Genomic DNA, 15,192 nt, shown 5'->3' on the forward strand with positions numbered 1-15,192 from the left:
CGCAGGGTGCTTAGGCCTGAGTAGTCACCATGAACAGATACGTTCAAGGCCTGCTTGTAGGTGCTGGAAAGTACAGCGAAGTGCAAATTAGGGGGAAAAACCCACCTTCTGGGGTTCAAGTTCTAGGAGTCCAGTTTGCTGATTTCAAGTGAGAAATGAGAGGGGGAGATGCAGAGATTTTTCAATCTGGCTATTACTGTGTTGTGTCACTTAGGGGTTAATGCCTTTATAACTGCTGAGATTGGACTCAGACTACGAAGAGAAGCGGCAGTGTCTGAGGAAATGGCCCAAGTTTATTTCTACTGGGGCATGGAAGCAGCAGACTTGAATGAACGCTGGGTACCTACACTGAAGGTTTCACCTCTAGCTCTACCGGCTGATACCTTCATACCGAAAGATCATGTGGAGTAGGGACTGGCGCTGTGGCATAGTAGGTTAAGCCTCTGCCTGCCGGCCTGCATCCCACATACACGTTGGCTGGTGTCCTGGTTGCTCCACTTCTGATCCAGCTCTCTGCCAATGGCACGGGAAAGCAGCGGAGCACGACCCAAGTGCTTTGGGACCCTGCACCCAACCCGGAGAAGCTCATGGCTTCAGATAGGCCCAGATCTGGCCATTGCAGCCATTTGGGGAGTGAACCAGCAGATGGAAGACCTCTCTTTCTGTATCTCTTTCTGTAACTGCTTCTCAAATAAATAAGTCTTAAAAAAAAAATGTGGAGTAAGATGGGGCCCAGATGGCAGAACTAGTTTATAAGGGCTACCAACCTAACTCTGGTTCTTAGCTTGGAGTCAGAAGCAGACTAGAAATTGATTCAACTAGTTCAGCTGACTCAATTAATCCCCTGAACTTAACCACTTTCACCCTCCCCACATCTATCTTATTTTCCTGTGGTAGTTTACAATAAATGTTCAAAATATATGACCGACTTAGTTCATTCATTTATTTCAGTAACAATATTTGAGAATACACTGTATACCAGATACTCTTCCAAAGACTGACAGCAAAGTCCAAGACAATCTTTACCTTCAACAAGTTGGTGGTCAAGCAGGACACGGTGGTGAAGGGGCGTCAAGGAAACCTAACTGGGGATGCAGTTAAAGGGGAAGGGACCAGCCCAGACACAAACTTGCCCTTCCGACATGTCTACAGTGGTTCTTTTTTACCTTTTAAATAGTGTGGTGGGATGCACAGAGGGGAAAAGCAAGAGCCAGTGGCACAGTCTAACTCCATAGTCTGAGGTGAAGGCCATGGAGAAGGTACCACAGAAGCAGTAGCAGCCACCAAGGACACAGTTGGCTGAGTCCCCAGGAAAGAAAGGACACCTGGCACCCATCAGAACCTAGAGAAAGGGAGCTAACGTTGATCACAGGAAATCCCCACATGCACCCTTGCAGCATTCTGAAAAGGATTCAAAACAAGGAAGAAACTGGGCTGTGAGTTAAGACCACATACAGCTACGCATCCGCTCCTCTAATGCTTCAGAAACCTTTCTTTAGGGTCGCATCCTAACAGCTCAGTCCTTGGCACTCAGAACACCATGTAACACCCCTCACCAGCTCACACTATCGAGGCACCCATCCAAATGGAGAGCCTGTTAGTACCTCACAGAGAAAGGGCAAGGGACCAGCCAGATTCAACAGTTGTCCTCACAATTTACCTACACTTGGATTTGAGCTCCCAGATAGAGATGGGGCAGCCAGATCCCTCACTTCACTCACTCAACAAAATGACTCCAAAAATATAAAGCTTCTATGCCTTGTGTGATTCTTCACCCCTAAAAGCTCAACTTCTCCTTGAAGTGGGGCACCGAACCTTTGCCCAGATTGTTTTTTGGCTATGCCTATTTTTTTTTAAAGACTTTTATTTATTTGAAAGGCAGAGTTACAGAGGCACAGAGAGTGAGAGAGAGCTTCCATTCGCTGGTTCACACCCCAAATGGCCACAATGGCCAGAGCTGGGCTGATCCAAAGCCAGAAGCTTCCCAGTCTCCCATGTGGGTGCAGGGGCCCAAGGACTTGGGCCACCTTCTGCTGCTTTCCCAGGCCATAGCAGAGACCTGGATCAGAAGTGGAGCAGCCAGGACTGCAGGTGGCAGCTTCACCAACTACGCCACAGTGCCAGCTGCTTGATTATGCTTTTGATAATGGAATATTCCACTAGGTCTCCTAGAGGACCTAAAGCCAAGGCTTATGCATTTTAAATAAATGAGTTCCACTGCCACCTTCAATTGAGCTGAGCTTTTAGTATTTTAAATAAAGCTAGCCTAACTTTCAATTATTTAAAAAAAAAAAAAAAAGGAAAGAAAAAGTTGGTTTAAGGGTAGCAGGATAGACATAGGCTTCCTTATTTTGGACTGGCACAAACTGGTGTCAGGAATGGGGGAAGCAGATGTTTAGCATAGCAGTTAATATGTCCACATCCCTTGGGCCGACACTGTGGTGTAGCGGGTAAAGCCGCCACCTGCAGTGCCAACATCCCATATGGGTGCTGGTTTGATGGGGAGTGAACCAAGAAGACTTCTCTTTCTCTCTGCCTATCTGTAACTCTTGCTTTCAAATAAATAAATAAATCTTTTTTTTAAAAAAAAAAAAAAAGTCCACATCCCATATTGAGTACCTCGCTTTGGTAACTGGCTATGGCTCCTGATCCCAGCTTCCCACCAATGCAGACCCTGGGAGATTGTGGGTTCCTGCCACCCAGCCCAGCTCAGACTCAGCTCTTGAGGGCCTTTTGGTAGTGAACCAGCAGACAGGATCTTTAAAGACAGAGAGGAGGGAGGATTGGGGTCTGCAACTGAAGATCAGCATCTTGTTCTCCATCTAAATCTTGGAGTTTAAATTATATACAATTTCATCTTTAAAGAAAAAGAGAGGCCGGCGCCATGGCTCAATAGGCTAATCCTCCACCTTGCGGCACCGGCACACCGGGTTCTAGTCCCAGTCGGGGCGCCGGATTCTGTCCCGGTTGCCCCTCTTCCAGGCCAGCTCTCTGCTATGGCCAGGGAGTGCAGTGGAGGATGGCCCAGGTGCTTGGGCCCTGCACCCCATGGGAGACCAGGAAAAGCACCTGGATCCTGGCTCCTGCCATCGGATCAGCGCGGTGCGCCGGCTGCAGCGGTGGCCATTGGAGGGTGAACCAATGGCAAAGGAAGACCTTTCTCTCTCTGTCTCTCTCTCTCACTGTCCACTCTGCCTGTCAAAAAAATAAAAATTAAAAAAAAAATTAAAAAAAAAAAAAAGAGAAGCAAAAGGATCAGGGGACTGAGTGGAAGTTCCTAAATAAGACCAGCTTGTGAGAGAGATGGCTGCAGTGCCCTACACCACTCCTACCCTTCATTGTTCACACCCAGGAGACCTCCACTAGCAAGGGAGACGAGCGGGTTTGTGCTAGCTGAGCCTTTTCCAGAAAAGCACTGCCCAGACCTTCCTCACTTCGGCTTTAACACACCCAAAACCCCATTTTTCCCAAGGACAGAACATCCAAATGACAGGAAGACCCCAAAGGTCTCCAAGCAAGGAGGAACTGTCCAAATGCCCGGCTCACTCCCAGCTTTTCCTCAGAGAAGAAAATAAGAAAAAGGTTCTTCCTCTGAGGGCTATCATGAGTCTAATACTATCATCTACACCACACACACACAGTGGTGTTTGAGTGCTGACAAGGCAAACACCTAACTACCCACTCTGTCACAGAATCCCTCAGCTTTCTGTATGACAGCTTCCCTGCGGAAGCTCAATTTATAAGCTGTTACTCCGCAGGCCAGGTGACTTTCAGACTTTGGCACCCATGTCTATTTAGATATCAAGCTCGGTTCCTAAGCAACCGGCCAGTCCTTCTCCCTCTCACTTCCCCCACGAGGGAGCCAGCTCAACTACACCAGCAGAACAGGTCAAACAGAGCTCAACTCCAGACAAATCAGTGCTCGAGGGAACTTAAATGAAAGCAAGGGGAAAAAAATGTGGTATAAGAACGATGAAGAAGGGTTCTGGTTCCATGCAGTTTTGTCTTGCACAAGTAGAATGAAGTACTTGAATCGGAGTTCTAAAGCTCAATGCAGTTTCAGGCATTATTCCAATCTTTTTTCTTCACAAGTGATGAACCTGAAGCCCAGAGGTTAAATGACTTGTTCAAGGCACATTGAAGACAAAGCTGCAGCTAGAATCCTGGTATCTAAATTCCCAAGTCAAATCTTTTTCTACTGCCTCAAACTACTACTGGGAGGCTTACAAAAGAAAAGAAAAGCCTGAAGGATGATTTTTCCATAAATTAAATCAACTTTGAAAGCTAAGAATATTGGGAGAATCCAAGACTTCTAACACTGTTAGAGAAAAGAGATTGAAAAGCTGGTTAAGTCTGAATAATAATAATAATAATAAAAAGCCCTATATACAATATCATAAAAAAGAGAAGGAGAGATGGCATTCGTGATTACTGGGCCGGCAGGGCTGGGGGCAGTTGCATGCTGGGGGTGGGCTGCATGGGCTGCCAGCTTTCCTGGGTTTGCAGAATGCGGTAGAGTTGTTTCAGCTGAGCAACGATGTTATCTTTGATGTCTGGAGTTGAGATCTGCAGGCGGACACTGCCACTGTCAAAGGATCGTGTGAAGTCACCAGAAAACATCTCATAGATCATCCGCGCCACCACCGGGATTACCTGTTCAGGATACAGAGCACACAGGTGTCCTCTGAGGACAAGATTTTTTTTTTTTTTTTTTTTTTTTTTTTTTGCAGGCAGAGTGGACAGTGAGAGAGAGAGACAGAGAGATTTTTGAACAGGAGGAAGGACCCAAAACTGAAGGAAGGACCCATGAGGCCCTGGGGAAGCCCTCAACTCTCATGTCTAGATACAGAATGTACCTTTATCTCTTTAGACCATCATGCCCAGGTTCACTCTAGAAGTTGGTTCAAATGGAAGAATCCAGATGCACACCACATGCCTAAATAAATGACTGTTTACTTAGTGTACTTTTAAGCAAATGTCACTTAGTGCCTGCCTCATTGTGTAATTCTGGAGACCAACCCCAAGTGGCCCTGCTACCACTCCTAGAATGAGATTACATTCTTAGAAATAATTTTAAAAGTTTTCATATAAAAGCTGGTAAGGGTCATACTCTGTGAGGTTTCAGCAAGACTATAATGTCAGTAAGAGAATGAAAGATAAGAGTTTCTATCAAATCTGTCATCCACTTTTACGATCTTGCATTCTCCAGTTTGGTCCTGCTGTAGCCTGAATCTGCTAACCCATCTGATGGAATAAACCTTCATAGACCAATGGAGACTCCATCAAGGTTCAACCTAGACCTGGAGGCTAACACACTGGCAGACAGGAACACATCCTTATCTACTCACCTGAACCAAGATGAGTTTCCTGTCCTGGGGTTTCCCATCTGGCCATTCTTCCCCAAAGCATAAATAAATCTCAAATGGTGGCTGCTTTTCTATCTGTCCTTTCTGGTGGGCAATGAGATCTGCAGAAGGTAGAAGAATAAAGTTGGCAAAGTCATTCCCTATGCACTTGGTAAATATCATCTTTTAGAAAAAGATTTATTTATTTATTTGAAAGCCAGAGGTACAGAGAGAGACAGACAGAGACACAGAGAGAGAGGGAGTGAGAGAGACAGAGACAGAGATCTTTCATCCACTGGTTCAGGCCCCAAAATGGCTGCAATTGCCAGGGTAGGGTCAGGCTGAAAAACCTTATCTAGGTCTCCTACATGGACCCAAATACTTAACCATTATCTGCCACCTTGCTATGTGAATTTTCAGGAAGCTGGATAGGAAACAGAACAGCTGAGACTCAAATTAGCACTTCGATATGGGATGCTGGAATCCCAAGCAGCCACTTTACCCACTGCACCACAACACCAGCCCAAGTAAATATTATCTTATGTTGCCCAGTAAAGCAGCCACTAACCATATACAGCTATTGATTTCATTTAAAAAATTTTTTTTAATTTATTTTTGACAGGCAGAGTTAGACAGTGAGAGAGAGAGAGACAGAGAGAAAGGTCTTCCTTCCATTGGTTCACCCCCCAAATGGCTGCTACAGCCGGTGCACTGAGCCTATCCGAAGCCAGGAGCCAGGTGCTTCCTTTCTGGTCTCCCATGCGGGTGCAGAGCCCAAGCACTTGGGCCATCCTCCACTGCCTTCCCAGGCCACAGCAGAGAGCTGGACTGGAAGAGGGGCAACAGGGACAGAATCTGGAGCCCTGACCAGGACTAGAACCCGGGGTGCCGGCATCACAGGTGGAGGATTAACCTAGTGAGCTGCAGCACCGGCCCCTTTTTTTAAAATTTTAAACTAATTAAAATTAAGTAGTTCCTTGGTCACATTAGTCACATTTACATATTACCAACCACATACAGTGTGACTAGTGGCTACCATATGGAGAGTACACACATAGAACACTTCCATTATTCAGAGCATTCCAATGGAAATCACCAATCTAGGCTTGGGTTGTTTTTTGCTTTATTTTTAAGATTTATTTATTTTTTCACTCCCCAAATGGCCACAACAGCCAGGGCTGTACCAGGCTAAAGCCAGGGGCTAGGACCTTCATCTGGGTCTCCCACATGGATGGCAAGAGCCCAAACACTTGGGTCTTCTGCTGTTTTCCCAAGAGCGTTAGCAGGGAGCTGGATCAGAATCAGAGCAACTAGGACCCACTAGGCTTTGGGTTTAAACTGCAATGCTGTTCCCTAAAACTGTGTGTTTGAATTCACCACTTGGATATTTCCCAAGGGTGTATATTTTGCTGAGTATGATGAAGAAGGTCACTTTTCAAACTTAAAGGTAAGCTAACAACATCTGTGGACTAGTGAAAAGGTTGCCTCCCTCTTCTGGAGCCACAACCAACATAAAAAAAATAGCCTCCATGTAGATAGTATGGGAGTGGAACCTCCTTCTTCATTGCCTAGATCACTTCCATTTTCAAAAGCAAGGCTCTTGAGGCCGGCACTGTGGCTAAGCCTTCACCTGTAGCACTGGCATCACAAATGGGCGCCAGTTTGTGTCCCAGCTGCTCCTCTTCCAATCCAGCTCTCTGTTGTGGCCTAGGAAAGCAGCAGAAGATGGCCCAGGTGCTTGGGCCCCTGCACTTGCATGGGAGGCCCAGGAGAAGCTCCTGGCTTTGGATCAGCCCAGCCCCAGCTGTTGTGGCCATTTGGGGACTGAACCAACAGATGAAAGACCTTTCTCTCTGTATCTCCCTATGTCTGTAAGTCTACCTCACAAATAAATAAAATCTTTAAAAAAAAGAAAAAAAAAAAAAAGAAGAAAGGCTCTCTCCTCCCTTGACCTCAACCAGAAGAAACGTGTTGGTTAAGATCTGTCCTGTGCCAGAAAAGGAGAGAGGAAAAAGGGAAAATGGAGGAAGAACCACTTCTAGGGAGCAACTTCCATCATCAACGTTCTGAAAAAGAACTCACCACTAAGGAATGTTTCCAGGCAAAACAGCTTGACCTTCTTTTGTCTCTCGATCAGATTGGGGGCAACAAGTGATGGGGCACACGGCCCAGACCAGTACACCTTGCATTGGCACAGCCTGATGGCATAAATGGCATGACCGCTGACCTCCAGGATCAGTCCTCTGTCCATGACGTCCAGCAGTTTGCTTGTGAACAGCTTCTGCTTCTCATTGGTGATATGCTCCGGACCTGGGAATTTGACCTGCTCCAGGCTGACAGGACCAAAGAGCTCCTCCTGGTCAGGCATGGGGCCCAGGTCCCCATAGAAGAGCCGGCAGCCCTGGGGGTTGCTCACGGTCATAGTCTGCCCGTACTCCTTCCCCCGATACTGAAATTTGATGTCCAGGTCAGTCACTGCAAATGAGAGATGACAATGAGAGTCTTGTTCCATTGCTCTGCCTGTCCCTCCAAAGACTCATGCAAGTCCATCAAGAGGAAGCCACCTCTCAACCAAAGTCCAGGAAGGCCACTACCATAGTTATCCTTCCAGTAATAAAGGGAGACATCAACATATCCCTGGAATGTTCACTCAAGAGCCTTCCTTGAAGCAAATAGCTTAAGGTCCTATTCATGCTATCTCTGTTCAGTCACCACACCCTAAGGGCTAAAACTTCAAGAAAAGTGCTAGGACCTGGTATCCCCACTTCCTACTGATGAAGTCTTCATATCAACAGGCATCAGAAGGAGCTAAAAACTAAGGAATTCAACTTGTGTCGCATTTTTGGCTCACCATTTAAAGAAACCAGGAACAAAAAGAAATAGCAAGCCATGGTTCTCAAGTTACACATGTGAGCGCACACTGGGGATCTGTTCTAACAATATACCATACAAGGATACAGTTCACAGCCATGGAAATTTCCACTCAGAAAGTCTCTATTGAATCCACTAGATCTTGTCAAAGCTATTTAACTTCCTGAATATAATTTTAGTTCTCATACTCTACCACAACTAGAGAGGAGCACTAGAGAGACTAGGCGCAAAGGGAGACCAGGGCTCTGGCATTGAGTCTTCATTGAGACAAATTCTCTATCAAATTCAGAACGAATTTTTTTCTCTGGGTCCTAAATGCCCTCAAAACCAAAGAATCTCCTCAAGCAAATCCATGGTTATTAACCTTCTATCTCACAACTGGCCCAATCACTAAGTACCCTGGCCTGACTGATAAACCCAGGCCAGCACCCACCAAAAGGTGAGTAACCAGGCACTGTAATCAGAGATGCCCATGGCTAATAGGTATGGGCTGTGAGTGCTTTATTTCTTCCTTCGGTGACTCATTGGCACCCGGGAAACAGAAAGTGATTCTATACATGGCAAAGAAATGGAAGCAAAGACAGGACAACAACAAAGAAAAAAAAAAAAAAGAAGAAGAAGAAGGAGGAGGAGGAGGAGGAGAAGGTGGAGGAGGAGGTGGAGAAAGAGAAAACAGTGTCTTAGCAAGAAAGATCAGGACTGGCTCACTTACTTGGGAGAGAGCTGATCCATAGCTCTGGAGAGCTGTAAAACGGCTGGATAGGTGCCTGGGGTACTTCCATCTCCAGAGGTTCCGTTTTGGGCCATACTGTTTCAGGGCTGCAATTGCCTACACTACAGTTGCCCACACTGGCTGGTGCCATGGGAGAACCTAGAATAGAAGGATGTGGGTGAACAGGCAGAGGCAACACACATGCACACATCTGACCTGAGCCTCTAACAATTAGCAAGGTCAGTAAAACACTGGACCACGACCCACTGTGATCTCACCAGCATAGCAGTGATTCCCAGAAGTAACACAGTAAGGAATAGGTTCCTATTCTTGTTTCCTAATCATATTATTTTACTCATAAACTCATAGTTTCAAAACTTTTATTTACTGGAAATTAACAAATAGACAAATGAGTTTTCTCTAAGGGTTAAATTTAAATCGGCATGAGGGAGAGATTCCTTGTTGCAAAATTTGGCCCCAGAAATTAAATAAAAGCTGGTTGTCTTCCACAAAAGGAACTCAACTGAATTAGTTAGCTTTAACTAAGCATTAATGTTCAGAAATCCCATTAAAAACAAACAAATGGAGTTGGTATTTGTTGCAGCAGTTAAGATGTCACTTGGGATGTCTACATCCCATACTAGAGTGCATGATTTCAAGTTCTGGCTCTGCTCCTGATCCAGCTTCCTGTAGTGCTCACCCTAGAAGGCAATCATACTGGGAGACCCAGACTGAGTTCCAGTGCTGGTTTCAGCTTGGCCCTGTCCCAGCTGTTGAGAGCATTAACTCACGGATGAAAGATCTTTCTCAATCTGTCTCTCTACTTTTCAAATCAACGAAAAAGTAAAATCAAATAAAACTTTAAGTAGTTTTATATATTCCTAGAAGGATACAAGAACCTAGGAAGATCTGTCTTCTCAAGAAGGAAACAATCACCCTATTAAAAGTTGGCTTGCTCCAAAATCTAGAGATGTCTCCTTCTAGCCTCGCCTCGTAGGCATTTATTCTTCAACAATTCATCATCCTCTGCCCCAACAGCTCTGAAATTACAAAGATTAATTCTTTGGCCCTGTCCTTACAAGTCTGTTTTATTTTTTTTTAAGATTTATTTATTTATTTGAAAGTCAAAGTTACATGCAGAGGAAGAGAGAGAGAGAGAAAGAGAGGACAGAGAGAGAAGGAGGGAGGGAGGGAGGGAGGGAGAAAGAAAGAGAAAGAGAGAAAGAGAGAAAGAGAGAAAGAGAGAGAGAGAGAGAGAGAGGTCTTCTATCCAATGGTTCACTCCCCAGTTGGCCGCCAACAGCCGGAGCTGCGCCGATCTGAAGCTAGGAGCCAGGAGCTTCTTCCAGGTCTCCCACACGGGTGTAGGGGCCCAAGGACTTGGGCCATCTTCTACTGCTTTCTCAGGCCATAGCAGAGAGCTGGATTAGGAGCGGAACAGCCAAGACTCAAACCAGCTCCCATATGTGATACCGGTGCTTCAGGCCAGGGTGTTAACCCACTGCGCCACAGCACCAGCCCCCTTACAAGTCTGTTTTAATCTATGAGGGTACTTCAAAGAGTTTATGGAAAAACAGAATTATGAGTTTCTTTTGATGTGAAAAATTTTAATAGGTGCATAGTTTTTTCATAAAACACATTTTCCAGGTATTATAAAAAACAGTTGAAAAAAAAAAACAACACTTGGACCAAAATGAACTCATACTTTTAATTCCATTTTATCATGGACTTTTTTTTTTTTTTTTTTTTTTTGAGAGAAAGAAAGGGACAGAGAGCCAAGCACATTTCCATCTGCTGGTTTATTCTTCAAATGCTTGCAATAGCAAGGAGAGCCTGGTTTGAAGTTGGGAGCTGGGAACTGGACCTTTAATCTAGGTCTCCTTTGTGGATGGCAGGAACCCAATTACTTGAGCCAGCGTTACTGTCTTTCAGGGTCTGCACTGGCAGAAAACTAGAGACAAGAGCGAAGGCTAGGAACTGAACTCAGGTACTTCAATATGGACAGAGACATCTTAGCCACTAGACTAAGTGTTCATTGGTCAACAAGCTTTTTGAAGTACCCTCATAGACATCCATTTTCCTTTTTGTTTCCTATAACATTCCAAAGAGGAGCCAAGGCAGCCCAAACATAAAGATATACAATATTAGCTTTAAGAAAATGAGAACAGAAATAGGAAATCAGGATTCCGGAAATAGGTTCCATCCTTTTAAAAGTGAGATGAGTCAGCCAAAGATTTGAGAAAGGATTCTACATTTCCAGATGTTCAACTCTTGAGATTTCAAGAGTGGCATGTGGTAATACCATCTGGCAGATTTCTATAAGATTATTTTTTTCCTATTACTTGCTTGCACAGATATAAATGGCAGGATAAGTGAAGGAGGGCCAGTGGACATACAATAAAGGTTTTCCTGGGGCTGGTATTGTGGTGCAGAGGGTTAGGCCACCGCTTGGGACGTATCCATCCCATATCAGATTGCCAGTTCAAGTCCTAGTCACTCTGCTTGTAATCCAGCTCCCTGCTAATGCACCTGGGAAGCAGTGGGTGATGTCTCAAGTACTTGGGTTCTTGCCATGCATGTGGGAGACCTACAAGGAGTTCCTGGCTCCTGGCTTCAGCCTGCCTAAGCTCCAGCTATTTCGGTCATTTAGGGAGTTAACCAGTGGATGGAAGTGCTCACTCGCTCTCTCTCACTCTCTCGTTCTGCCTTTGAAATAAATAAATTACTTTCAAAAGGGTCTTTATGATTCTCAAAGATAGGAGCATCACCTAGAGCACTGTATTCCCAATTGCTAAAGAAACCACCGCTATATACTATCTATCTATCTATCTATCTTTTTTTTTTTTTTGACAGGCAGAGTGGACAGTGAGAGAGAGAGACAGAGAGAAAGGTCTTCCTTTTGCCATTAGTTCACCCTCCAATGGCCACCGCGGCCAGCACGCTACGGCCGGCGCACTGCACTGATCCGATGGCAGGAGCCAGGTACTTATCTTGGTCTCCCATGGGGTGCAGGCCCCAAGCACTTGGGCCATCCTCCACTGCACTTCCCTGGCCACAGCAGAGAGCTGGCCTGGAAGAGGGGCAACCGGGACAGAATCCGGCGCCCCGACCAGGACTAGAACCCGGTGTGCCGGTGCTGCAAGGTGGAGGATTAGCCTAGTGAGCCGTGGCGCCGGCTCAAGTTATCACATAGCAAGTTTGACATCCAGCCAGATGGCACCAGGAAGTGAAAGCCACTCAATTGCATGGGAGTCCTTTGACTAGAAGCATCTTGGTAGACAGATGAAGTAAAGATGCTTTCAGCAGAGCAATTCAGCTCATGTTGGAACATCCTTAGAATGCACAAAGGAAATTCAGTACCTACCGCATAAGCCAATAGCCTCCCAATCTCTCATTTTTCCTAGGAAGCTGAATTTAAGAGTTCATAAAAGAAAGTCTCTTGCAGATAAGTCCTATCAGAGCCTTGATTTGGTAGCTAGAGAGACCAGTTTCCCATAATATAGTCTAAGCAGAGTGGTCTCTGTTAAGAAAATGACGCTGAATTTGGAAGACTTGGCCTACAACTCATAAAATGATGTCTGCACTTGGCTAGAAGGAAACTAGCAAAATTTATAACTGCTGATGTATTTGTATGTGGGATTGAGAATGACTTTAGATTGTTTATTTGGATTAGAATGTTCCCTATGCCAAGAACCCACTTCCACTGCACTGAGATAACTAAGCTGGCAGAGTTCCCTAGCCCATGACTTCTGCTTGCTAACAAACTCACAGCCTGGCCAGAAGGTGCCATCCCTGCTCCCTGGGCAATGGTGGCAAAAGGGTCCAGGTTAGTTCCAAGGTTAAAGGTACCACACCTTCCTCATCCCTCTGTATCAACCACTACCCTACTCACCATTAATGTTCAGGAATGGGAAGGTGTCCTGGATGGGAACATGGTGCTGTGACTGATCAAGCTCATCTTCCTCATCATCTTCATCCACATCATTATCTTTCTCATCCCAGGGAGCAGATCCTGTAGATCCTACCCAAGACACACAAGCCAACAGGTGAGCAGTTTAGGGTGTGCTGTTGTCCTGGCAGCTGCTCCAAGCTAGGGCCTGCTAGCACACTGGGTCCTTGAGCTTAGCATGTGCCCTCAATGCCCTAGCTGAAAAGAGTGGGAACCAAGGGTATGTTAGGATCTGGTTCTAACTTTTCCTAAAGAACCCTTCCCGGGGCTGGTGTTGTGTTGCAGAGGGTTAGGCTGGCTAATACAAGCTTCTACTCAGGATATGCAAACTTTACTCCCTTCCAAAACTCTCTTACACATTAGCATACCTCAACATTACTTTCCTCCATACTGGCATCCCCTTAAAGACTCAAGAATACCACCTTCTCACCCTTGTAAACCTAATATGAGGAACAGACCCCTGCTCACAGCAGGACCTCCCTGGAGTACAATTTTAAACTATCTGGCTCTTAGGACTTGTTAAGTTTTAAGTCAACAAAAGGATCAGATGATACTCTTTTGGCAAAGTACCTGACAATCTAATGACCACTCGCCCACATTTATAGAGAACCTAATAGCTCTTACATGTCATGTCAATTAATTCTTACAATATCCTTTGAAGAATACAGGGAAGATGAGCTCTTAGAGTTGCAGAAACTGAACTCAAGAGGTCAAATGACTTGATTCAAGTCCTACAAGTAGTCAAGTGATAAGAGCCAAGTTTACAACATAAGGCTTCCAAGTTTTAGTCCTTCCTCCAAAATGACTTGGCCTCTCATGTCCAAGGAGAGGCTATTTTTACAGTAGAACTCTATAGCCCCTCCACTTTCTCATGCTTTAAGCAAACAGGCTAATGACATATGTCCAAGTGAGCAAGAAGATTTTGCTGAGTTTACAGCTTTTGTACTCTGGATCCTTCCTAGGGATAGGTTTTCTTGCTTTACCAGTCTTCTATTTTGTACACTAGGCTCTTCCCAAGCTGACTATCTCCTGATAGAGCCCAGCCAGAATCTGACATAATTCCTACAGTCTCCCATGCACCTGGGGTCTCACCTGGGTTAATGATTGAGCCCTGGGGCTGGGGGATGTCACACACTTGATATATCTTCACTGGGTTCATGGGCACCTCCTTGGTGCCATCATACATCAAGTTGAATTCCCTGCTCTTGTTGAGAGCACAGCGGAGCTGGGCCTTCCATTTAGCGGGGTCAGGGTCATCCACTCCTTCCTGGTACTTCCCTGTCTCTACAGCCCAAGCCTGCAGAACAAGAAACCATAGTGAGTGCCTAATATTATCCAAAACTACTGCAAAGCATGTGCTCACCTTTTCTCATACAGACACACAAATACCCCAGGCATGACTGCCCCAACACCCAGCCCCAGTGAACACAGACCAAAGAAGGAAACACTACCCTTTGATCAGGCAAGGCAGGGCCTAAATTAAGCCATCTGCAAACACGGTCTTTTGAAAGGAGTAGCCTTATCTCAAGCTCTTGTACTAGCACCTGTCAAGATGACAATGTTCCAATGAAGGGTTGAAAATCAAGTCGGGGCGGGGGTGGGGGGAACAGTTGCTGTGGCGTAGCAGGTAAAGCCACCACCTGCAACACTGGCATCCCAAGTGGGCACCAGTTTGAGCCCTCGTTGCTCCACTTCCAATCCGGCTTCCTGCTAATGAGCCTGGGAAAGCAGTGGAGAGGGGCCAGTGCTGTGGCGCAGTGGGTTAAGGCCCTGGCCTGCAGTGCTGGTATCCCATATGGGCGCTAGTTCAAGTCCAGTGCTTCACATCCAGTCCAGCTCCCTGCTAATGCACCTGGGAAAGCAGCAGAAGATGGCCCAAGTCCTTGGGCCCCTGCACCTATGTGGGAGAACCAGAAGAAGCTCCTGGCTCCTGGCTTTGGCCTGGCCCAATCCTTTCTGTAGAGGCCATTTGGGGAGTGAGCCAGCAAATGGAAGACCTCTCTTTCTCTCTTTCTGACTCTCTCTCTAACTCTGCCTTTCAAATAAATAAAATAAATCTTAAAAAAAAAAAAAAAGGCAAGCAAGTAAGCAATGGAAAATGGCCCAAGTCCTTGGGCCCCTGTACTCATGTGGGAGACCCAGAAGAAGTTCCTGACTCCTGGCTTCAGCCTGGCCCAAACCTGTCTGCTGAGGCCATTTGGGGAATGAACCAGTGGATGGAAGACCTCTCTCTCTCTCAGTCTCGTCCTCCCTCTCTGTGTAACTCTGACTTTCAAATAAATAAACCTTTAAAAAATAAAGAAAGTCAGTCGTGA

The 15,192-nt window shown here is 45.7% G+C and overlaps 1 protein-coding gene across 6 annotated transcripts in view; it reads right to left on the reverse strand.

The window, feature by feature from the left end:
* Positions 1-929: 929 nt before the first annotated feature.
* Positions 930-15,192, reverse strand: part of IRF6 (interferon regulatory factor 6) — a 47,760-nt gene continuing 33,497 nt past the window's right edge. For all 6 annotated transcript variants that reach the window (XM_008268456.5, XM_089312120.1, XM_008268457.5 and 3 more), the window contains 6 exons: positions 13,970-14,174; positions 12,821-12,949; positions 8,929-9,087; positions 7,428-7,820; positions 5,349-5,467; positions 930-4,653 (listed from right to left, as the gene is read on the reverse strand). In XM_008268456.5, coding sequence (XP_008266678.2) covers positions 4,429-4,653; positions 5,349-5,467; positions 7,428-7,820; positions 8,929-9,087; positions 12,821-12,949; positions 13,970-14,174 — 1,230 coding nt within the window. In that variant the 3' untranslated portion in view covers positions 930-4,428. The remainder of the gene's footprint in view (positions 4,654-5,348; positions 5,468-7,427; positions 7,821-8,928; positions 9,088-12,820; positions 12,950-13,969; positions 14,175-15,192) is intronic.

The sequence above is a fragment of the Oryctolagus cuniculus genome, chromosome 13 (assembly GCF_051225735.1).
Source record: "Oryctolagus cuniculus isolate XC-2025 breed Fujian yellow rabbit chromosome 13, ASM5122573v1, whole genome shotgun sequence".
Taxonomy (NCBI): Eukaryota; Metazoa; Chordata; class Mammalia; order Lagomorpha; family Leporidae; genus Oryctolagus; species Oryctolagus cuniculus.